Source organism: Bos indicus x Bos taurus, chromosome X (assembly GCF_003369695.1).
Source record: "Bos indicus x Bos taurus breed Angus x Brahman F1 hybrid chromosome X, Bos_hybrid_MaternalHap_v2.0, whole genome shotgun sequence".
Taxonomy (NCBI): Eukaryota; Metazoa; Chordata; class Mammalia; order Artiodactyla; family Bovidae; genus Bos; species Bos indicus x Bos taurus.
In genome coordinates, this window is record NC_040105.1 from 84,524,916 (window position 1) to 84,550,335 (window position 25,420).

Here is a 25,420-nt window from a genome sequence, read left to right on the forward strand (position 1 = left end):
CAAGATACATTTCAAAGATTTTTTAACCCCATTATGTTATCTCTTACATTCCAAAGTGTCATTTAGAAAAGACAACAAAGGCACAGCAATATATTTGAACTAATCGGCAAAGGCACACACCAAGCTAGTTAAGTACCAGAGAGAACGTAATGTTTTAAATACGAAAAAGAGAAGGGAATTTTGTTTTGGTGGGTTACAGTTCTTTCAGCTACAGTACTGTGCCAAGTCTCAAACTCCAAAAACTTAGCATGGGAAAGGTATATTTGTTTTCCTTTTACCTGCTCTGAAATAGCACGAAAGAGGCAAGAGGCATCCTTGGCAGTCAGCTTTCGAAACAGCCCTAAGCTGCCTAAATATTCATCCATTGATGCCTCATTCAGAGGCTTCTGGCCGCAGTACTTTTTCCATCCTTTATGCATTGTGTACAAGGGATAGAGGTGGGCAGGGGGAGAAGGGAACACACGTGTGGCAAGAAGGAAAAAGCAGAGCGCAGGGAGGAATAGGTAGCAGTGACAAGGGCTTGCTTATGCAGGTATCCGGAAAGCAGCCCAAAGTCTAGGCATGAGAAGGCAGTTGGAGTCAGCGCTGCAGAATCTTGGCACTTCTCAGGAGCAGAAGCAACGGGCTGGCTTGCCCAGGCTAAGTCAGGACCCTGTGAAAAGAAGAGGAAGAGCCGATGCTCCTACAAAGAAAGAACTTGATTTGAGAAGGAGACATGAGAGGGAGAAGGAACTTGCAGAGCTACCCAGTTGGGGAACGGTGGGATTAACCCAACCAGCCCAAGGTTGAGAGAAGTATTCACAAGCAGCTGAGCTTTCTGACCAAAAAGAACCTGAGCTTGCAGCTTAATTCAAGGCAACTGCTGCACGAGGTTGCAAAGGAACTGCAATAAGGCTCAGGTGTGTATGATGCACCTCAGCCCACATGACACTGCTTTAAGACCTCTGCCGAATTTTCAGTCTCTGCCCAAGTTTCCTGCTCCCTTCATAGTTTCATGGAGATGAGAGGGGGAAAAAAAAATCTGAACACAATTAACTAAGTAAGCTTTTGTACTATCTTAAAAAACAAAGAAATTGGGGGTGGGGTGGCGGACTTCCTTAATCTAAAGTGGTAGAGGTCACATCTCAAGTAAAGTGCCAAAGCAGTTATTTCAGGTATGAGATTTAAGTAATCTTATTTAATTCTCCTAGATAATAACCCTCTGCTAGGATCATAGAATGGACTTCCCTGGAGGCTCAGCTGGTAAAGAATCCACCTGCAATGCAGGAGACCTGGGTTGGGAAGATCCCCTGGAAAAGGGAAAGGCTACCAACTACAGTATTCTGTCCTGGAGAATTCCATGGACTGTATAGTCCATGGAGTCGTAAAGAGCCGGACACGACCGAGCGACTGTCACTTTCAGGATGACAGAAATTAAATCCATTAGTTATGCTAGGAAACACTGACACAGTTCTTGACTAATGTCTCCAAACTTTTGTATTAACATTAACAGAAAGAGAAATTGCAAAAAAGGGTGTTTCTCTGAAAATGCAAACAATTAAAATGTAAAATGAAGTGTAATGAAAAATATCTTACCCACAAACTTTCTAATGGACTACATTTAAAATGCTGTGGCACAGCACTAGAGGCGTGATTCAATGTTTAGGGCACTTTTCTGGAAAAAAACTGCTCTGAATTCTGAGAAAACCAAAGTAAATATGACTGTTCTTTGTAAGCCTCAAAAACGACTGGTCACTCACATTACCTGATTCCACTGTCAAGTATTAATTAAATGCCAAAATCTAATTTCATCCTTACTTTTTCTAAGTGTTTTTTTAAAAAATAATAGATCTAAAGCTGGTTTTGGAGAAGCTGTAAAATTAAGCTGCTTTCAAAACTGTTTTTCTGTTATCTGTGGCTCCAGTAGTAATGACCACTGCCCCTTATAGGAAAAGCATCAATAATCAATTTTACAGTTTAGGAGAGAAATAAAAGCATGGAAGAAAAAAATAAAACCTTTACCTTCTTTAGCATGCTAATTTGAAATTACCTTGACTAACTTCTTTTTTAAAGAAATCAAAACACTGGTGCAAAGTCCTGAAACATGGTTTTGGAAGAGGGATCACCATCTTTCTTTAAGACCCCAAATTCACTGAGAAAAACTGAGTTACAGTGAAAAAGTTATTTCATTTTTGGAATTTCTTACTTGTAGAGAAAATAGACATTCTTCATATTTACTGTCCTTTAAACTAAAAATATTAACCCATACATTTCATTTTGAGAAAGGGGACAGAAAAAGGGAAAATAGGAGAGAGAATCAGAAAAGAGGAGAAAGAGCAAGAACAGAAGAAATATTAGAGGCAGGAAGACAAAGATAGAGGAAAGTAAATGTAAACACACAGAGAAAACACACAGAAAGAGACCCATACAAATATGATTTTTGACGAAGTTGCAAGAGCAGCTCAATACAGAAAAAATTAATGGTTTTATCAAACAGTGCTGGAAGAAACACTTGACAGCCATATGCAAAAGAAAAAAAAATGATCCTCAACCTATACCTCATATCTTCTATGATATGCTGCTAAGTCGCTTCAGTCACGTCCAACTCTGTGCGACCCCATGATGGCAGCCCATCAGGCTCCGCCGCCGTCCCTGGGATTCTCCAGGCAAGAACACTGGAGTGGGTTACCATTTCCTTCTCCAATGCATGAAAGTGAAAGTGAAGTCACTCAGTCATGTCCGACTCTTAGCAACCCCATGGACTGTAGCCCACCAGGCTCCTCCGTCCATAGGATTTTCCAGGCAAAAGTACTGGAGTGGGGTGCCATTGCCTTCTCCGATCTTCTATGATATAATTAACTCAAAATGGATCAAAGATAGAAATATAGAATAAAACTTGAAAACTTTTAGAAGGAGAAAATCGTCAAGACCTTGAGTTAGTAAGAGAACTTAGGTATAATATAATAAAAGAAAAACTGATTAATTGGACTTTACCAAAATTAAGAACTTTTGCTCTGCAAATGACACTGTTAGGAAAGTGAAAACACAAGCCACAGACTGGAAGAATATATCTGTATATCATCTGACAAAAAAGCTTTGTACCAAAAATATATAAAAGAACTCAAAAGTCAACAATAAGAAAACAACTAAACAATTTAAAAATGGGCAAAGATTTGACTACATATATCACCAAAGATACAGGAATGGCTAATTGTAGCACATAAGATAATGTTTAACATCATTAGTCATTAGGAAAATGCGAATTAAAACCACAATAAGACATCACTACACACCTACTAGGGTGGCTATGATAAATAATACAGACAATAACAAGTGGCAGCATGGTTGTGGAGAAACTGGATCCTAAGTAAAAGAAGCCAGATGCAAAAGGGGCATGATTCCAAAAGATATGATTCCATCCATATGAAATATACCAAAAATACAAGTCTAAAGAGAAAGAAAGCAGGTTAGTGGTTGCCTACAGTTAGGATGGGAATAAGTATTAAATGCAAACAGGCACAAAGGATCTTTTTGATGGATAAAAATGTTATAAAACTTTTGTGTTGATGTCTGCACAACTCTGCGTATTCACTAAAAATTACTGAATTGTGTATTTAAAACTCTGGTGATTTTAAAATAACTTTATAATATAGTTCACATACTATACCATTCACTCACAAAGTACATTTCAATGATTTTTTGGTATATTTACAGTTATACATCCATTACCACAATCAATTTTAGAACATTTTTATTACCCCCAAAATGAAACCCCACATCTCACAACCATCAGCCTCCAATCCTCCTATCCCCACCAACTCCAGGGAACCACTGATTTACTGTCTCTATGTATTTGCCTATACTGGACACCTCGAACAAATGGTATATAATATACTATCCTGTGGAACTGACTTCTTTCACTTAGTACGATGTTTTCAAGGAGCACCTATGTATCAGTATTTCAATCCTTTGTATAGTTAAGGTAGATTTTAGTTATCCATTCATCAGTTGACAGCTATGTGGGTAGTTTCCACTTTTTGACAATCAAATGACTGATGCTGTTATAAACATTCATGTGCAAGTTTTTGTCTGGACACTTCTATTCTCTTGGGTAATACCAAGGAATGGAATTGCTTCAGCTGCACTACCGTCATTCTCATCTGTAGCATATGAGAGTTCCCAAATCACATTATTGTCCATCTCTTGGATTATAGCCATCCCACGTAGGTATGAAATGGTATCTTCTTTGTGTTTTTTGCTTTTTTTTGCATTCCCCTGATGGCTAATAATGTTGATCATCTCTTCATGTACTTATTGGCCATGTGTTTACCTTTAATGAGATACTACTACATACATCAAAGAATGACCAAAATATTTTTTTAAATGACAATACCAAGTATTGACAAAGATGAAGAACAACTGGAACTCTCATATGTTGCTGGTAGGAATATAAAATAGTACATCCACTCTGGAAAAATAGTTTAGCAGATTCTTATAAAATAGAGTTGTCCTATGACCTAACAACCCCACTTCTGGGTAAATATCCAAGAGAAATGAAAACTTAAGTTCACACAAAAACCTGCACATGAATATTTATAGCAGCTTTATTAATAATCATGATTCCTCCCAAGCTGGAAACAATCCAAACATCCTTCAAATGGTGAATGGAAAAACTGTGGTATATCCATAAAACAGAATATTCCTCAACAATAAAGAATAATTATGGATACATACAAGAATATGGGTGAATTCCAAATGCACTGTGCTAAGCCAATGAAGAGAGCTTCAAAGGGTTACATACTGTATGACTGCATTTATACGATATACTGGAAAAGACAAAACTATAGAAAGGGAAAATAGATCAGTTGCTGCCAGTTGTTAGGATTGCAGCAAAGGGTTGACTGTAAAGGGATGACAGGAGGGGATTTAAAGATGGAGTGGAAGAGTTCTGTATCTTACATTATACATTTTTAAAAATGTATAGAACTATACATGAAAATGCTAATTCTGCTATATTTAAATGTAAAAATGAATAAAACAAAAGCAGTACAAGGAACAGAATTTATACTTGAGGAGCTCACAAAACAGACAAGGTTGTAGAGATAAAAACAAGGAAATTTGAGGATCAATTTAGGAAAGCCAATATCCAACCAACAGGAGTCCCAAAATGAGATGAAGAAAGTGCAGGGGAAGAAATGATGATGATGATGTAAGGAAAATTCGACCACTGCAGGATATGACTGTCTATATTTAGACTGAAAGAGTCCATGAAGTAGTCAGAACAATGAAAGCAAAAAAGATGATCTGCAATGCATGTAACAATATTTCTAAAGTCAGGGAATAAAGATTCTAAAGCTTTCTGAGAGGAAAAACAGATCTTATACAAAAGATCACACATATGAATAACAATAAATTCTCAACAGAAGAATTATAAGCTAGAAAACAATGAAGTTCAATATTTGAGGGGAAATTATTTCCAACCTTGAATTTTATACCAAGCTGTCAATCAGATGGGGAGACTAGAAGAAGGCATTTTCAAACTTGAAAGATTAAAAAAATGTGTCAACCTTTATCAGAAAGCTAGTGGAGGACATCTGAAACCAAAATTAATAACCCCACAAAAAACGGGTGGGGCGCATGGAACCCTGGAAACAGAAGATTCCAAAAGAGAAGCAAAAGAAATTTTAAGGTAAGGTTGCAGGGGAAATTCCAGGACAGACTTTTAAGCAGGACTAGATAGAGAACCACCAGTTGAGGTAAAATAAAACTACAGCACAGACATATTAAAAAATAAATAAGTTACAGATAACCTAGCATGTTTAAACATACTAGGAAAGATGACCTCCTGGGATGGAGAGCTTGAGAATAGTTCTATAGAAAACTGAGCAAATGAAAAAAAAATAAAAATGAAGTAGTTTTATAGAAATGTAATCAATCAACACAACATGGCTCATATGTGAATATTTACTAAAGAAATCATAATGTCAATGCTGAAAACAGATCTCACCATATTTGATAAACTAAATTTGTTTTTGTTTTTTAAATTTAAATATCACCTATAGACCTCCTGAGGCTTCCCAGGTGGTTCAGCGGTAAAGAATCCACCTGCCAATGCAGGAAATGCAGGTTCAATCCATGGGTCAGAAGATCCCTTGAAGAAGAAGATGGCAACCCACTACAGTATTCTTGTCTGGAAAATCCCATGGACAGATGAGCCTAGTGGTCCACCGGGTTGCAAGAGTTGGACAGGACTTAGCAACTAAACAGACATCCTAATATGGAAGAAAATGAGGAAGGAGATAAGGCCTCTCTTCCACAGTAGAAAGTCTATAAGTTTAGTTCAGTTGAGTCGCTCAGTCATGTCTGACTCTTTGCGACCCCGTGCATCACAGCATGCCATGCCTCCCCGTCCATCACCAACTCCCGGAGTTCACTCAGACTCACGTCCATCGAGTCAATGATGCCATCCAGCCATCTCATCCTCTGTCGTCCCCTTCTCCTCCTGCCCCCAATCCCTCCCAGCATCAGAGTCTTTTCCAATGAGTCAACTCTTCGCATGAGGTGGCCAAAGTACTGGAGTTTCAGCCTCAGCATCATTCCCTCCAAAGAAATCCCAGGGCTGATCTCCTTCAGAATGGACTGGTTGGATCTCCTTGCAGTCCAAGGGACTCGCAAGAGTCTTCTCCAACACCACAGTTCAAAAGCATCAATTCTTTGGCGCTCAGCTTTCTTCACAGTCCAACTCTCACATCCATACATGACCACTGGAAAAACCATAGCCTTGACTAGACGGACCTTTGTTGGCAAAGTAATGTCTCTGCTTTTCAATATGCTATCTAGGTTTGTCATAACTTTTCTTCCAAGGAGCAAGCGTCTTTTAATTTCACGGCTGCAGTCACCATCTACAGTGATTTTGGAGCCCCCCAAAAATAAAGTCTGACACTGTTTCTACTATTTCCCATCTATTTCCCATGAAGTGATGGGAACAGATGCCATGATTTTCGTTTTCTAAATGTTGAGTTTTAAGCCAATTTTTTCACTCTCCACTTTCACTTTCATCAAGAGGCTTTTTAGTTCCTCTTCACTTTCTGCCATAAGGTGGTGTCATCTGCATACCCGAGGTTATTGTTAATTCTCCCGGCAATCTTGATTCCAGCTTGTGCTTCTTCCAGCCCAGCATTTCTCATGATGTACTCTGCATATAAGTTAAATAAGCAGGGTGACAATATACAGCTTGATGTACTCCTTTTCCTATTTGGAACCAGTCTATTGTTCCATGTCCAGTTCTAATTGTTGCTTCCTGACCTGCATACAGGTTTCTCAAGAGGCAGGTCAGGTGGTCTGGTAGTTCCATCTCTTTCAGAATTTTCCACCATTTATTGTGATCCACACAGTCAAAGGCTTTGGCATAGTCAATAAAGCAGAAATAGATGTTTTTCTGGAACTCTCTTCCTTTTTCCATGATCCAGCGGATGTTGGAAATTTGATCTCTGGTTCCTCTGCCTTTTCTAAAACCAGCTTGAACATCTGGAAGTTCATGGTTCACGTATTGCTGAAGCCTGGCTTGGAGAATTTTGAGCATTACTTTACTAGCGTGTGAGATGAGTACAACTGTGCAGTAGTTTGAGCATTCTTTGGCATTGCCTTTTTTTGGGATTGGAATGAAAACTGACCTTTTCCAGTCCTGTGGCCACTGCTGAGTTTTCCAAATTTGCTGGCATAGTGAGTGCAGCACTTTCACAGCATCATCTTTCAGGATTTGAAATAGCTCAACTGGAATTCCATCACCTCCACTAGCTTTGTTTGTAGTGATGCTTTCTAAGGCCCACTTGACTTCACATTCCAGGATGTCTGGCTCTAGGTGAGTGATCACACCATCATGATTATCTTGGTCATGAAGATCTTTTTTTTACAGTTCTTCTGTGTATTCTTGCCACCTCTTCTTAATATCTTCTGCTTCTGTTAGGTCCATACCATTTCTGTCCTTTATTGAGTCCATCTTTGCATGAAATGTTCCCTTGGTATCTCTAATTTTCTTGAAGAGATCTCTAGTCTTCCCCATTCTGTTGTTTTCCTCTATTTCTTTGCATTGGTCGCTGAGGAAGGCTTTCTTATCTCTTCTTGTTATTCTTTGGAACTCTGCTTTCAGATGCTTACATCTTTCCTTTTCTGCTTTGGTTTTTGCTTCTCTTCTTTTCACAGCTATTTTTAAGGCCTCCTCAGACAGCCATTTTGCTTTTTTGCATTTCTTTTTCAAGGGGATGATGGTCTTGATCCCTGTCTCTTGTACAATGTCACAAACCTCCGTCCATAGTTGATCAGGCACTCTATCAGATCTAGTAGCTTAAATCTATAGATGATATTTAAAGATAAGAAACAAGTTAGAAAGTATCATTTACAAAACATATAAAATGTTTACCTACAGGAAGCAGGATCAGAGATGAGGAGGAATGGGACACAGAACTGCTGTCTCTTGTTATAAGCCTTGTAGAACCAGTTAATATTTTACATATTTACATGTATTATCTTAGGAAATAAGTTAATTCAATAAAGTGAGCAAGAAACAGAACATAATAAACTGGAAAAATGATAAGCATAATGTTACAGCTAAAAGGGACCTCTTGTTTTAAAGAAGAGAAGTTCTTCATTCTTTACAGATGAAGAAATAAGTTTCAAATAATTATAAGACTTGTTCATGTTTTCACATCCAATTGGCAATAGTACTAGGACTGGAACTATGTATTGTCTCCTGATTTTTGCAATTACTATAGAGGGATTGCATTCTAAAGAAGATATGAACTAAGACTCAGAAATGAGTAACTACAAGTTATGTTCCCCAAATTAGTAAAATAGGACTTTTAAAAAAAGACCTGTAGGACAATACTAAAATTCCTCCCGTTTATAATAGAAAGCAATCTCATAGTAATAAATACTGTCCTTTGAAACATCTATTACACTTGAAATCCCAATTGGCTAACTATTCTTCCACAGCAAACTACTCCAATACTGCAAACCTCTAGAACAGTGGATCTCGAGGGAAGGGCTTGGAAAAAGATTGCCGCATGCCCAGAAATTCTGATTCAGCCAGGGCTGGGGTGGGTCCCAAGAATCTGCATTTCTAATGGCTTCGCTGGTGGCTCAGTGATAATCTTCCTGCCAATGCAGGAAATGCAGTTCGGTCCCTGGGTCCAGAAGATACCCTGGAGTAGGAAATGGCAACCCACTCGAGTGTTCTTGCCTAGTTTCCCAGAGGAGCCTAGTGAGCTACAGTCCACGGAGTTGTGAAAAATTGGGCATAACTTAGCAACTAAACAAGCAGTTCTGAGGTGGTATTGATGCTACTAGCCCAGGACCAGAGAAGGCAATGGCACCCCACTCCAGTACTCTTGCCTGGAAAATCCCATAGACGGAGGAACCTGGTAGGCTGCAGTCCATGGGGTCGCTAGGAGTTGGACACGACTAAACGATTTCACTTTGACTTTTCACTTTCATGCATTGGAGGAAGAAATGGCAACCCACTCCAGTGTTCTTGCCTGGAGAATCCCATGGACAGAGGAGCTTGGTGGGCTGCCATCTATGGGGTTGCAGAGTCGGACACGACTGAAGCAAATTAGCAGCAGCAGCAGCAGCAGCCCAGGACCACACTTTGGAAACCAGTGCTCTAGAACAAGGTATTCCACCAGTTATTAATAAGTGTTGCTAAGAAGAGAATTTCAAGGCCCTATACTATAATCCTGTCTTTAAAGTTCATATGCCCATTAGCAAAATTAAAGGCTCCAGTTCAGTTCAGTTCACTCAGTCATGTCCAACTCTTTGCAACCCCATGAATTGCAGCACGCCAGGCCTCCCTGTCCATCACCATCTCCCGGAGTTCACGCAAACTCACGTCCATCAAGTCGGTGATGCCATCCAGCCATCTCATCCTCTGTCGTCCCCTTCTCCTCCTGTCCCCAATCCCCCCCAGCATCAGACTCTTTTCCAATGAGTCAACTCTTTGCATGAGGTCATCAAGGTACTGGAATTTCAGCTTTAGCATCATTCCTTCCAAATGACACCCAGGGCTGATCTCCTTTAGAATGGACTGGTTGGATCTCCTTGCAGTCCAAGGGACTCTCAAGAGTCTTCTCCAACACCACAGTTCAAAAGCATCAATTCTTTGGTGCTCAGCTTTCTTCACAGTCCAACTCTCACATCCATACATGACCACAGGAAAAACCATAGCCTTGACTAGACGGACCTTTGTTGGCAAAATAATGTCTCTGCTTTTCAATATGCTATCTAGGTTGGTCATAACTTTTCTTCCAAAGTGTAAGCGTCTTTTAATTTCATGGCTGCAATCACCATCTGCAGTGATTTTGGAGCCCCCAAAAATAAAGTCTGACACTCTTTCCGCTGTTTCCCCATCTATTTCCCATGAAGTGATGGGACCAGATGCCATGATCTTTGTTTTCTGAATGTTGAGCTTTAAGCAAACTTTTTCACGCTCCTCTTTCACTTTCATCAAGAGGCTTTTTAGTTCCTCTTCACTTTCTGCCATAAGGGTGGTGTCATCTGCATATCTGAAGTTATTGATATTTCTCCTAGCAATCTTGATTCCAGCTTGTGCTTCTTCCAGCCCAGTGTTTCTCATCATGTACTCTGCATATAAGTTAAATAAGCAGGGTGACAATATACAATCTTGACGTACCCCTTTTCCTATTTGGAACCAGTCTGTTGTTCCATGTCCAGTTCTAAAGGCTCCAAGGAATGCCAAAGTTACCTGCTTAACTTTGACCTGGTCTTTCCCTTAAGTGGAAAAAAGGCCAAGTCAAAGTTAATCCACCTGCAATACAGGAGACCTGGGTTCGATCCCTAGGTCGGGAAGATCCCCTGGAGAAGGGAAAGGTTACCCACTCCAGTACTCTGGCCTGGAGAATCCCATAAACTGTATTGTCCGTGGGGTCACAAAGAGTTGGACACAACTGAGCGACTTTCACTTTCAGTTTCAAAGTTAAACAGGCAACTTTAGCATTCAAGTTACTAATGGTTTTTAGTGCACTATAGCTAAATGCTTTCAAATTTTCAAAGTCTGAGCAATGTTACTCCAGGAATTTTTCTGTGATCTAAATCTAAGGATGTTGGAATAATTACATTAGATACTACATGTCAAATGCTTACATAACTGCTTAGTAAGTATTTGTTGCTGTTGTTGTTTGGTTGCGAAGTCATCTCCAACTCTTTTGCAACCCCATGGACCACCAGGTTCCTCCGTCCATGGGATTTCCCAGGCAAGAATACTGGAGTGGTTTGCCACGTCCCCCTCCAGGGAATCTTCCTGACCCAGAGATCAAATCTGTGTCTCCTGCATTGGCAGGCAGATTCTTTACCACTGAGCCACCAAGGAAGCCCCCTGTTAACTGCTATCCGCCAAATAAAAAGGTTCACTAAGAAATTATTCTTTGGTCCAAAAAAAAAAAAAAAAAAAAAAAGGTAAGAAACAGAACAATTTCACCTAAATTCTACTGGAAATCAAGCCGTAATTCAAATACAGCTTCTCAGAGGTGCTTTCCCAAACTTTAATGCATCTCCTCCCTTTGACATTGAAAATAGGAAGAAAAACAATTGCCTAAAAGACCTTTTAAGCACTGTACTATGGGTACAGATTAAAATAAATTGAAGAAAATAAAAATAATTAACAAGTCATTTGACCTGTCATAAAATTGATGTGCTTTTACAACTACTTTTCATACCATAATTCAACTTGAAAAAGGGATTCGTTGTTTTAACTCGAATAGTCTATTTCTTCTTTCACTGATGAAATAGGGAAATTCTCTGTACTATGAAGAATATAAATACTAATAGTTTTAATTCTAAGATAACACTCCTTCATGTTTCTATAAGTAAATTAAATATGTCTGGATTTTTTTTTAAAAGCATACACTGACATATATGGTATAGTTGTAAATGTATAAAAATGCTTTTGAGTAATTAATTTCTAAGAGACAATAGAGTATCATGAAAAGATTATGAAATTTGTTATGCCATTTCAATCTGTCTGCATTGATTTCCTTAAATGAAAGTGAAGTCGCTCAGTCGTGTCCAACTCTTTGCGACCCCATGGACTATAGTCCACCAGGCTCCACCATCCATGGGATTCTCCAGGCAAGAATACTGGAGTGGGTTTGCCACTTAACTGTAAAATAAAGTTGACAGGCTATATGATGTCTAAGTTCTTTCAGGTCTAAGGAAGTGTGATTCTCTGTGAGTCAAAAGTGGGTAACAGATATGCCCTCCCTTTAGATGAACAAATTTCTGATCAACATTGACCATAGCTTGTAGGGGGATTAACATATTATCCTGGCAAATTGTGGGGCTGAATGGCCCACATAAAAATAAATAATAAATCTTATCTTGTCAAATGAAATAAACAGACTTGGATTTTTAAACATAACAAAATTTGTAACTATGTGTGGTGATAGATGTTAACTAAACTTATTGTGGTAATCATTTTTGCTATGAAAGTGAAAGTCGCTCAGTCATGTCCGACTCTTTTTGACCCCATGGACTTACACAGTCCATGGAATTCTCCAGGCCAGAATACTGTAGTGGGTAACCATTCCCTTCTCCAGGGGATCTTCCCAACCCAGGGATCGAACTCAGGTCTCCTACACTGCAGGCAGAGTCTTTACCAGCTGAGCCACCAGGGAAGCCCTTATTTTTCACTACATATACATACCAAATCATTAAGTTATACAATTTAATGTTACATGTCAATTATAAGTCAACAAAACTGAAAAAATTAATAATAGATATATGTATATAACAACATCATTGCCTGCTGTAAAGGCAATTAGCATTTTTTTTAATTGATAAATCATTTACTTCAGTCATTTTTCAGTATGAAATAACATGGGGCCAATGGGGGAAACTGCTCTGCAATTCTATAGAAACCTGTTACGGTCTTTCACTACTGAAAAATTTAATGGTAAACTTTTTAAAAAACATTTTTAACAGCACTCTGAAACTAGAACCTGTCACTTCTTTTCATGATGAACATTTAAGACAGAAGTAGCAAGGCAAGATTAGTGAAGAAAAGAAATACAATGGTTCTAAAACAAAATCCGGCCATAAGACCCTATACCAACTCCTCAAAGTTTTAGGAAGGAGTCTATAAAGAAAAATAACTGACTTCCCAGAACAGTTATTCTTGTTCAGATATGCAAAACAGAAGAAACATTATCAGGAGCCACTTGCTTTCATTTCCTCTCTTCCCTAGTTCCACCCAAAGCATTCTAATACAGATTAGAAAAAAAAAAGAAAAATAGTATGTTTAAAAATATATTGACACAGAAATACTGAAGGTTGTTTTTTGTTGTTTTTTAAGCTACTTGCAGTGTCCAGTCAGTCTACAGACAGACAGGGAATTAAAGGAAGGGAGAATAAAGACCAGAACATTCTTTTGTTTTGATGCACTGAAGAGACTCATTCCCTTACTCCTCTAAGTAAACTTTAATTCTCTAACCACAACCCCAGCTTGAGACTGAATATGAATTTAAATATGAAATTCAAGGAAGATTTTGCTTTATTACTTAGGACTGAATTCTAGCAAAGTATCTCTAAGCCTAATCCTACTTCTTAAAACAAAAACTGTAACCAAGAGGAATGTATTATTTCAACATTTTTTTTTAATTTTCAAACATGCCACACATGTCTTAGAAGTCACCTATGAGGGAAGCTAGTTTTACTAATTTACAAATGGAAAAACTGAAATTCAGAAAACTACTTAGGATGAAACATAGGAATGTTTTTCACTCCTAAATTTGGGTAGTAGGTGTATTATCTACTCTCTTCATACAGTAGTAGAGAAACAATCAGTATATTCTGGAAAAAAGAGGAAATGAACAGAAAACAATGCAATATATGGCCTCTCTCAGACATTCCAACAGTGACTGAACTAAGGTTCAGCAAATACCTTAGAAGCACACGTGACAGTAAATGAGTAAATTATAACACTATGTTGCTTTACCAGATAGCCTAATGTAATATATCCTAAAATAGCTACTATAAATGTATATAATTTTCATTTAGCTCTTTTTATCAATTAGAAACTACTACAAAAGTTTTTGGGTTATAGATACTGAGTTAAAGTATTCAGGTTAGTTTCAAAATGCTGTGTGGCATGTTTCAAATGAGAAAAATTTATAATTTGTTTTATATTATAAAAACTGGAAGTCACTAAATTTAAATGTATTTAATCAGAGGGTTTAATTATAAAGGAGTCTGTTATCATTAAATATTAATGAACAATGACCAAGGAATCAAATTACTGAAGTTGGCCTCCATCTAGGGATTCTTAACCTAGCACAGCCTCAAGGTACCTGTAAATTCCTTGTAACTCATGGCAAAATGTTAGTACAGAGAGAAACAGAGTTTTAAGTATTTTGAAGCGTTTCATGATCTCCCAAAAGCTTAAGAACGACTGTCTTTGAAAGCAGGACTGTAGCCATCAAAATCCCATGACATGGGAATTCTCTGAAGGTCTAGTGGTTAAGACTCTGTGCTTCCACTGCCAGGGGCATGGGTTTGATCCCTGCTCAGGGAACTAAGATCTAGTAGGCTGCAGAACACAGACACCCCACCCCCAAAAATCAATCATGACAGAGTATCAATCTGCCAGGATATAGTAAAAATTCATAAAGACAGTAAGGATCTAGAAATGAAATACCAAAACAGATAGGACATGATGGTATTAAAAACTGCTCAAAATATTTTTTAAGAATCAATATCAACATCAAGAAACACGTATTTTACCTTGCCGTCTAAAGCTAGATTTTTTTGCTTATCTTTTATCTAGCCACCCAAAAAATCATAAGGATTGAAAGAACTATACCAGATTGTACTAGAATATTCATTTAAGGAATGAACCATTTAACAAGGAATTAAGTGTGATTTCGTGGTTATCCTCTGTACTCTCTTACTGGAAAACACTATAGCTACTGCTTTTTATAAATCTCGGATTTTTAACACCATGTTTGTCCAAAAATCCCCAACAGGTATCATTATTTGACAGATCCTTAAATACCACTAGAACATTACATAGGATCAGCACTGCTATGTTTTAGATGCTATTTCTACAAACGCTTGATCCTACAAACTTCACCATATCATCACATCTTTCTTCTGAATGAGAGGCATACTAGATATTTTGAAGTCAAGTCAAAGACAGTGTGAAGTGAAAGTGTGCAAGATGACAATGTTTCCTAGCCCCAATATCTAATCAAGATAATCAGAAAAGACTACTAAATTACAGAAGTGCATTTATCATTTATGGACAGCCTACTGTTTTTCTGGCAGAAGACTCATAAATATAGTTCCTCCTCAAGCATACTGTAAGAGTTACTCCAGAGCAGGAACCAAGTCTAGAGTCCTGCTGATACAAAAAGTAGATTCTTATCATGCATTTATGTTTAAAAATAAAAACAAAAAAAAAGTAAGAGAACAAATAAATAAGTGGGCTTGAGACATTTAGGAAGTAAAGCTGAGAGTATCTGGTGACCAATCATATATAAAGGATTGGAGATGTAAAAGTTAAAGCCTGGAGGACTGACTCAATGGTGACACCATTAATAGAAATAAGGATCTCAGAAGCATGAAAAGAAGTAAGATTTGTTTGGGGGCACATCAAGTTTAGGATACTTCAGAAATTTATGAGACTGACATGACCTATAGGCAACTGGAAATACCATACAGGAGCTCAAATCACAGTTGGGGGATATATATGGGAGACAATATGAGAAACCCTGGGAGTGAAAATACCAAGAAAAAGTATATAAAGAAGACCAAAAATAGAGCCCAAAATACAAACATTTTAAGAGAAAACAAGAGCGTGGCAAATAAGTTGCAACCAGGCAACCAACTGGGAGTTTAGCAATCAGTATGCTTTCAAATTAGCAATGTAAAAACTGAAATAGATTACATAGCGACAATCACAATTCCCAGACCATCTTTTGGATATTTAAGTAGCATAAAACTACTTTTTCACATTATGCTCTGAGGTCAGTCTCCTCACTTGCAAAATGGAACAGTAACTATTTCATAAGGTTATATTATAAATGAGTATGTTTGTATAAAATGTTTTAAACAGTACACCATACATACTAAGCAGGCAATGGGTGTTAACTGTTACTATTTTCACTCCCCACTCCCCCAAAAAAGTATGGTACTGTTTAGCAGAAGATTGATTACCACACAGCTATCAGGACCACCCAGTCCAAATTGTTTCCAAAACACAATTTCAAATAATCCGCCCATACGTCTCATTTCTCAGACCATATGAAGATTTTTGGTCATCTCTGATAACTTCCTATTTTTAACAAATCACAGAGATTAAGTGCTTACATTATTAAGATAAAGGACCAAGAAAAATTACATCACTGTTAGTCATTCCTGACATCCTTAGTCTTGGAAAACTTCCTCAAATTGTCAAAGTGGTACACATTTTTATATTGCCCTGTGTCTACATGATTTGCCTTTAAAAACATACAAAGCAGCGCTCTAATTCTAGGTTCTAGGTGTCTAGAATCACTACAGTACTTTGAGATGATTACTTTTCGCAGAACCATACAACAAGTTCATCAGTTCTGTCTTACCTAACACCAAATCCTTTTTTCCTTCCAAATTATAAACAGTCTATTATAAATCCTTTACTTTCCAAGCATCCATAACTTCACATCACCTTTCACCTACTCCAACATCAATCAACTTTCTACCATTACCTGCCCACCTCTGAACCTACCAACAATGTGAATTTCTCGAAATGCTAAACTTTCTCTTTCACTGCCTTAACTTCTCAGTATCTCTCAACATAAAACTGCTAAATAAACTGCACTGCACTTAGGCATTGATTTAAAAAAATCTGAAGCCCTGTCAGGTAATGAAACTAAACAAATTTTATTTTAGTGGATACATATTTCAAATAGAATTTTGGTTACCATTGATTTCTTCATAAGGTTCAATCAGACAAACACTTGGCAATTAATTTATCCTAGCCTCTTTCCTAATCTGTAAAATGAGTGGTTTGCACTAGGTATTTTTAAAATTCTCTACCAATTCCAAAAATCTAAAATTCTTTGTCTTAAAGTCTATTTGTTCAATCTAGTATCAATCCTATCCATGGCATTTTGCTAGATTCCAAAAACTCAGGAGTCACCGGTTTTTAAGTCCAAGGTAAGGATGCAACACACGAAAGGAAAACCCAACTTAGTGAATTGTGAAATTCCCACTAAAATAAACTTCTGGAAATGAAGAAAATCTCCCTTGGATGTGATTAAAGTAACTAAAGTAAATACTGCTACTGCTAAGTCACTTCAGTCATGTCTGACTCTGTACGACCCCATAGACAACAGCCCACCAGGCTCTCCTGTCCCTGGGATTCTCCAGGCAAGAACACTGGAGTGGGTTGCCATTTCCTTCTCCAATGCATGAAAGTGAAAAGTGAAAGTGAAGTCGCTCAGTCATATCCGACCCTCAGCGACCCCATGGACTGCATCCTCCCAGGCTCCTCAATCCATGGGATTTTCCAGGCAAGAGTACTGGAGTGGGGTGTCATTGCCTTCTTCAAAAGTAAATACTACGCAAACATAAAAAGAAAACAAAAAGCTTACAACATGTATTATGGTATGGTACAAAGAGCACTTCCTTGGTGGCTCAGATGGTAAAGCGTCTGTCTACTATGTGGGAGACCCGGGGTCAATCCCTGGGTCAGGAAGATCCGCTGGAGACGGAAATGGCAAGCCACTCCAGTACTATTGCCTGGAAAATCCCATGGACAGTGGAGTCTGGTAGGCTACAGTCCATGGGGTCGCAAAGAGTCGGACAAGACTGAGCAACTTCACTTACAAAGAGCACAGGAATGGGAGTCAAGAAGTTGCTTCTCGTGGCAGCTCTGTCAAAGGCTATTATTTTAGACAAGTTGTAACCTCTGGCCTTCTTCCTCACCTGAGAAACGATGGGAATGAACTAGACGGTCTTGAAGATTCCTGCCAAATCAAAATGATTCTAAGATATTCACTGGTTTTTAAACCCCACAACTGATACAAAATTTCCTACAAAGCTGTAGTCAAGATGTCACTCACTACACACAACTGACACCACTGGCTGAAGCCTCTGCTAAATGAAATAATGGAATCTGGGTTATGTACTCATGTGGGAAAGAAGCAGAGGGTTTAGGGCTTTTTAGTTGTCTAATGTTTAAGTAGAGCCTTTCATTTATTTCTGATTCCCTATGGCTAATCCTTCATGACATAAAATAATTAAAGACTGAGTGATCAACACAAATTTTAAGCCACAGTTTTTCTCAAACTAGAGAAAAACATTTAAAAGAAAAGCCCAGAAAAGTGAAACTCTATGGATTTGAATAGGGACTTTCCTATAGCATTTGGTTAACACTAATATATAATACAATTATGATTATGGTGCTGTAAATTCCCAGCCATGTAGATATAGATTACTCACTTTTTAGATTATTTCAGCAAAATTTTAATCCAAGTTGGCATCCTCCTGCTACCCAGAGTACTTCTCAGCCACCACCTTCTACCATTAGTAACAATTTATTTTATTATTAGCCTAAGTAAAACACAATCAGGAAAATAAATCTACAAAAGCATTATTTAATGCATCCCAAGTAAAATGTTTAGAATATTTAACATCTTGGGATAATACTATTGAAAATAAATCTTTATAGTGAATGCTCTTTTACAGATCAGTTATATCTAAACTTTCTACCAAAAAACTGTCAATATTTATGGATAATCTAGTTTATTTTATAGGTCTTGAGACTACTTACCCTGTTCAGAATTTCATAAAGTATCTATTTTGAGCTTTGTGACTTTTAAAACCATACATTTAGGCCATTATACACCTCAGATCATTTATTCATTTGTAAAACTAATTTTATAAGGACATAAATAATTCCTCTATGATGCTACAATAAATGTTTCAATACCACTGTAAGAGGGTGGTCCTTAAAAAAAAACAGCAATTCCTATCGGCACAAATGCTTTTTGATTTACTCTTCTCAAACCAGTAAAGCTTTGGCATTGGGTAAGATTATTTTTGTCACTTTTATCATTGTGAACTGTGTTTATTAATAAGGGTGGGATTATACCGTTACAAAATTCCTTGCGATTTTTATATTTCCTCTTTTTATTTCTCTAACCTTTTTCTTCCCAGACTTTTAATTCACATGAGGCAGTCCCTAGAAATTATTTCTTGACATTTGATTGTCACTTTCTATTTATACTTTATAGGAACAAAATGAATACATCCACTCCACTCTATTCTTCAGGATAACAGTTTCTTGAAGTATAGTAGATCAACTGACTCGAAAGTTAATCTTTTTAAGGTAATTACTGAGCTTATATAAATAATTTATTTCACAGAACACAACCCATCATTTTTGTTTTGTTTTAATTTGGTTGGAGTATGAAGCTAAAGATTCTGACTCAAATGTTTTTTTACAAGTCTGTTACTGTTTCATTGTTTACTCTAAGGAACATAACGTAACTACATATGAGGTTTTTGTCAAAGCTTTCATATTTAATTATTTTTTTCATGATTCCAAGCCCATTTGGGATTCAAGGATAAACTGTGTGAATGTTCACTATATATTTCTTTTACTAAAATACGAAGATTAGGAAAAAGTCTAATAAACTTGTGAAACTGCAATTAGAATTTGGACCCAAATGCTAACATTCACAAATAAAATTTTCTATACATTCTATAGATGTAGGAGACTTATTAATTTATATTATTCTATAAACATATACTCTATATTAAACTTGATTTAACCACATTCCACGGGTTGAATTTGAGGGGTGTTTTTAAAGTGTTGAGAGTTTAGTGTTTATTTTTGTAATCCAACAACTTTATCCAAAAATGCAGAAAATTTTTCTGGCTGGCCAGGAGGAAAACAGTTCAGTGTTGATAAGTCCATTGACTGTAACAGCCCAGGAAGCATGCTAAAACAAAAGAAGAAAAATATTAGGTAACATGGGAGAAAATTTCATAATTCAATTCTGCCCACTTGATGACTGAATCTAACTTCCAAGAATAATGTGATGCTTCTCAAACTATGTGAATTTTAATGTATTTTAATATTACAGGTATGTACACTAATAATAAAACAACACAAAGAGCTTATGTCAATAGCAATGCAACAGTCACTTAATCTTTTATGTCAACTGAAATAGTTCAGAAATGTTATTTCATGAAAAATGTGGTCATATGGCTTTGGAACACTTCTCAGGACTATGCAGATATAACTTGAAGTAAATTAATTTATGAAAACAGAATAAATGAAACCAAAAGTGACAGTTACAAGACAAGCACAATAAGCTGGGGAGACTTACTAGACCATGCATGAAGATTGTAAAATAACTTTTTTTGCTAGTAATTTACTATTATAAATCCATATATAATTAAGCAACATACAATCGCCATGCATGTTGGAAATAAGGTTTCAATCACAACATAAAACTATTACTTCAAGAAATTTAATATTATAGCAGCCACTTAAGTTAGAACAGACATACAATCATCCAGCCTAGATTTGTGGCAAACAAATGATACACCTAAAATGAAAATACAACCAATTGTTGATTCTTCTCATGGCACTCATGAATGTGACTTTCTTGAAATTAATACAAGTAAAAAAGAATTCTAGAACTGAAAAAAGATTAATAAACTGGAGACTTGTACAACTGCCCTTTCAGCCTGAGAGTTTGAGTGTTTATGAAATCAGTGTTTCCCCCTTTTTAATGTACTAACATAAAAATCAAAGCTAATTTAATATTTAAAATGAAAATACTCACCAAAGGTATCTGGAAAAATTAACTTGCATAAACTAAGGAAGATGATTATTTATTCTACTTCAAAAATGGTATTAACCTGTAACAATCTCGACTACCTAAGGACAGATATGCCAATTATCTGCAGTCCAAGTAATGTTTATTATCTGGCTTCTCCCCACACTCACAATATTGTAAGAATGGCTTATATATTACAAAGCCACCCTGACATTCCCTCTCCTCCATCATTACAGGGATTAGAACACCAACCATTGCTCCTGCAACATTCAATGAATCTGTCTCCTCTCAATGAAAATAAAAATCTTTGTTTTTGTATTCACTGACATATGCCAAGTGTCTAGAATAATGCCTGGCACATAATATGTGCTCAATAAATAATGAATGAACAAGTACTTGTTGAGTGCCTAAGAGACAAAAAACATAAAATTAAAAGAAAAGCTTATGTTCTAGCCAGTTTCTTCTAAAGTTTATTTTAAATTTCAACTTTTAATAACATAAAAAATATTTATTCTGTAATACTTCCATGAGGTTTTTTTCCTTTTAAAACATCAAATTAGGACTGTATTTAAAATCAAGTAATTGGGAATTACTGACCTGACACTTTGGCAAGCTTCTAGTGTTGGAAGAAGAATTAATAGAAAACAAACCAGGAATTTTCTTCATCCTTCTATTGTGATGTTGATCAGTTCTTGCTGAATTCTAATATACTTCTAGAAAATAATACTCCTTACCAAAAAGCAATTCCTCTGCTTAAAATACTCTTTTAAAATATTTCTTATTAGACATAGAATAAAACCAGAATTTTTATGTGAGCTCTCCCCACCCAGCTTCATCTTCATATTACAGCCACCCTTGCTTACTATACTTCTGCCACACTAACCCTCTATTCCTCAAACACACCAAACTCCAAGCTCATTCCCAACTTAGGGCCTTTGCAGTTTCCACTGTTGCTTTTGACTCTAGAGCTTCACATGACTGGCTCTTTCTAGACATTTAGGTTTCAGCTCAAATGCACACCCAGTCATGCCTTCCCTAACCATTCTAATTAGTCTTCACCCCAGCTATCACATCACCCTGCCCTATTTTCTCCAAAACACATTTCACCATGTGAAATTCTCTGGATTGCTTATTTATGAACTGTTTAATGTCTATCTCCCACCACTGGAACACAGGTACCAAGAGAGCAGGGACATTATGTCATGTTCAGCACTATATCCACAGCACCAAGGGCTTCCCTGATAGCTCAGTTGGTAAGGAATCTGACTACAATGCAGGAGACCCCAGTTTGATTCCTGGGTCAGGAAGATCCACTGGACAAGGGATAGGCTAGGCTACCCACTCCAGTATTTTTGGGCTTCCCTTGTGGCTCAGCTGTAAAGAATCTGCCTGCAGTGCGGAAGACCTGGGTTCGATCCCTGGGTTGGGAAGATCCCCTGGAGAAGTGAAAGTCTACCCACTCCAGTATTCTGGCCTGGAGAATTCTGTGGACTGTACAGTCCCTGGGGTTGCAAACAATGGGACATGACTCAGTGACTTTCAGTTTCCACAACATCAAAACAATGCCTGCTTTGCATTAGGTATAGTTGAATGACTGAATAAACGAGTAAATTTAATTCAGGGATTCCAGTGGATTTACTGAAGTCAAAACCTTAATTGAAAATATGCAAATGCCTTCCTTGCATAATGAAAAATAATGAACTCAAAAGTTTATATCCTCAGAGACCTGAACACCCAGACGAACACAGACACATGTGCACACACATTCAGATATTCACATGCAATGAAATAAGCATAGACACTGAAAGAAATACAACACAGAGATCACAGTCAAAGTAGAAGACAAAGGAGCAGGTTTTACTGGTGAGAAACTCAAAATGTTTGCTAAGTGGGAGAAAGTAAGAAGTCAAAGACACAGGTTGGTTAGGTAGGCAGGTAAGAATAGCTAGGAAGGAATTAAGACAAGAGGTCAAATAATCAGTTTCTAGTATACCTGCAGGTACAGTAGAAGAGATGCCCGTCTTTGTGTAGCTGCTTTGCCAATTCCAGTTGATGATTGTTCATCAACCTTTCATTTATAACCACTATAAGTGGCTTTCTTTTCTCCAAAGTCTCCAAACAGCTTCCTGCACCTACAAAAATATACCAAATTTGTCAATATAGTTTTAAAAAAAGTTAAGGTGCTTCACCAGGCTTTACAGCTTGAACTCAAGGCAACGCTACAAGCCTTTTAATCATAGATTCAAAATGACAAAAAATAGTTATGTCTTGCTCTCTAGTAAGTGTTACAAACCTGTGGCAGATTCATGTTGATGTATGGCAAAACCAATACAATATTGTAAAGTAATTAACTTCCAATTAAAATAAATAAATTTATATTTTTTAAAAAAGAAAAATACATTATTTATCACTGCCAACAAATTTAAGACCTATGATTCAGTGCTTTGCAACTTGCCCTCCAGTAATATGCCCTGGGCATGGGCCCTGAATACAAATAAGATTCAGGTTCAACATACTGTACACGAAGCTGTTGTTGTTGTTCAGTCGCTTTGACACTCCTTATGAGTCTGCCTGTTAAAATAAAACAAATCTCCACAAACATGCACATATATGATATTTGGGTCAATTCAACTTTTAAATCTAAACTCATTTAGATAGCTCAAATGGGAGCGAGGAGACTGTTAAGTGAACAAATTCTTTTGGAGTAGATGATGCCAGCACCAGCCTGTTATCTGCCTACCACTTACTGACTGGACAAGTTACTTAACCTTTTAATAGAAGTATAAAAAATCTTCCAAAGCCAGCAGCATCTCAATGACCAATTGCTGAACATTCCTGCAGATCTAAGCCCAGATATTAATTTCAACTGACAACTCTTAACACATGTCATTGGATATATATTTTGCCCCTCTGTGTTTAGGGTTCCTAACTGTAAAGCTGGGCTTCAAGTGACTGATTTCCCATTTTCTTATCACCCAGAAATTATAAATCCTCTCCAATAATGTTCTTGGTCTCGACTGTTATATTGAAATCAGTATTATATTCAAAAGGGCTGCTGGTGAGTTAATCTAGTGATTTTATTTTACATCAGAAAGGTTCGAGATTCTGTTCTTATTTATGGTCGATCAAAAACCAAACCGGGCGATTCTAAGGCACTTTACCTGCGTGACTAATAACAAGATCTGCTTTCTGAAGGTCTTCCTTCAGTGAATCCTTATACCTGTAAACATCCAGAGTGAATGACTCAGTACTGAATGGTTCAGGTACCACCTTTCCTCTACCTATTTGTAGGACAAGTCGGTTGTACCCGAGGCTCTGGATTATCTGAAATGGAAAAAAAAAGAAAAAGCAGGCCTTTTAAACAGGCCACTGGAAAACAGCAATGACGGCAACAAATCCCCCAATCAAAGCACGGGATGCCAACTAGTCGAACTAGTTTTTCAAAAGGCTCCTTTTTCCCGTCCTGGGCCCCAACGTGGAGCCTCACTAACCCTAAGCGATCTAAACGCCCCATCTCACCACGTCGGGCAAGAAACGGCCCTGCAAGATAGAGGAAGCAAGGCAAACACTCTTAAAGAGACGCTGCAAACTAGGGAGGAAGAGTGAGGCACACCGTTGTCGGGGCCCAGAACTGGGGCTGCGGGAACACGAGCCCTGAGGAGAGGACGCGCGGGGACGCCGGACAGGAGGGCGCCTGAGGCGGAGCGAAGGCGCAGTGGCCTCGGACCGAGGGCAGCGGGGCAAGGCTGGGGCAGGCGGGGGCGGCGCGCCAGCAGGGCCGTTCGGCTGGGGCCGAGTCGGGCCCACGGTGAGCGGGTCTGAGGAGCGGCCTGCGAGGCGGGCCCGGGACCAGGAGGCGGGCCGGAGCCTGGCTCGGGGAGGCGGAGCCGCTGGAAGGAGGGGCGAAGCCGGAGGATGGAGAGGCGGAGGCGGAGAATCGGAGGGGAAAAGCCGGGGGGAAAGGAGGAGCTGGAGGATGGGGAGGAGCGGCCCAGGAAGGCGGCGGGGAACAGGCAGAGGAGGCGGAGGATTCTGAGGAGCGGGGGAGCGGAAGGAGGGCCCAGTCAGGCGCGGGGAGGAGCCGGCCGAGGGGCGGCGGCACCTGAGGTCGAGCTGCTGGGGGTTCTTCGCGAGCGCCGCGGTCAGGCAAGGTTACCAAAGTTAGCGGTCAGGCTGGCGGCAGCGACTGGCGAGCGCAGAGCGGCGAGCCCAGCCGCCGCCCGCCCGCCTCCCCCACTCACTTGCAGACTGTCGTGCGCCGATACACACGCAATGAGGTCGTCAAAGCTGGTGGTCCCTACAGTAACAAAAACGCACTTCATCGCGCGGGTTCCGCAACCCCGAATCGCAAGGGCCGGATGTGACGTATCGGAGGCCACGCAGGCGGCCGCGTTGTGTGCAGGAGCCGGAAGTAGGCCATGGCCACCAGGGGGCAGTGGGCGCCTGGTCTGTGTCTCCGGGGATGGGAGGAGAGCAAGGACCGCTCCTGGTCTAAGTGCTGGCCACTTTTGTAAGCCTTTTGCGTGTAGGAGTTCACGGGACCTTCATAGTAAGGAGGTGGGCAATTGACAATTCTTTTTTTTTTTCAAAAGTGGGAT

At 38.6% G+C, this 25,420-nt stretch overlaps 2 protein-coding genes across 7 annotated transcripts in view; both read right to left on the reverse strand.

Annotated features, from left to right (window-relative positions):
* LOC113887819 (putative bifunctional UDP-N-acetylglucosamine transferase and deubiquitinase ALG13) overlaps positions 1-6,075 on the reverse strand; it is a 59,845-nt gene extending 53,770 nt beyond the window's left edge. Inside the window, exon 1 of one of the 2 annotated variants that reach the window (XM_027535049.1) lies at positions 3,273-6,075. Coding sequence is in view for 1 of the 2 variants with exons in the window: in XM_027535048.1 (XP_027390849.1) it covers positions 279-419 (141 nt within the window). In the remaining variant the exon portion in view is untranslated. Of the gene's footprint in view, positions 1-278; positions 635-3,272 lie in introns of those variants that run through there. The other variant, XM_027535048.1, reaches the window with a different exon arrangement.
* On the reverse strand, positions 422-25,191 carry LOC113887820 (UDP-N-acetylglucosamine transferase subunit ALG13 homolog). Of its 5 annotated transcripts, none has more exons than XR_003509842.1 (5): positions 25,064-25,191; positions 23,984-24,146; positions 22,816-22,954; positions 21,420-21,535; positions 19,409-19,976 (listed from the first exon to the last, which is right to left on the reverse strand). XR_003509842.1 is itself a non-coding variant. In XM_027535054.1 (5 exons), exons 4-5 carry the CDS (start codon positions 22,884-22,886, stop codon positions 19,862-19,864), a joined length of 186 nt encoding a protein of 61 aa, XP_027390855.1. In that variant the 5' UTR covers positions 22,887-22,954; positions 23,339-23,393; positions 23,984-24,146; positions 25,064-25,171; the 3' UTR covers positions 19,409-19,861. The 5 variants fall into 5 exon arrangements, 4 of the variants coding, with proteins under 4 accessions (XP_027390852.1, XP_027390855.1, XP_027390851.1 ...); XM_027535054.1 differs by lacking the exon at positions 21,420-21,535 and adding an exon at positions 23,339-23,393 and having other exon boundaries at positions 25,064-25,171; XM_027535051.1 differs by lacking the exons at positions 19,409-19,976; positions 21,420-21,535 and adding an exon at positions 422-652.
* Positions 25,192-25,420: the final 229 nt, after the last annotated feature.

Excerpts from the sequence above, each read along its gene's own strand:
- LOC113887820 (XM_027535050.1), bottom strand. The coding sequence starts at position 25,144 with ATGAAGTGCGTTTTTGTTACTGTAGGGACCACCAGCTTTGACGACCTC. Across the intron at positions 24,147-25,063 it reads CGGCGCACGACAGTCTGCAA|ATAATCCAGAGCCTCGGGTA; the intron begins GTGAGTGGGGGA and ends TTTCCATTTCAG. Across the intron at positions 22,955-23,983 it reads TCTTGTTATTAGTCACGCAG|GTGCAGGAAGCTGTTTGGAG; the intron begins GTAAAGTGCCTT and ends ATATTTTTGTAG.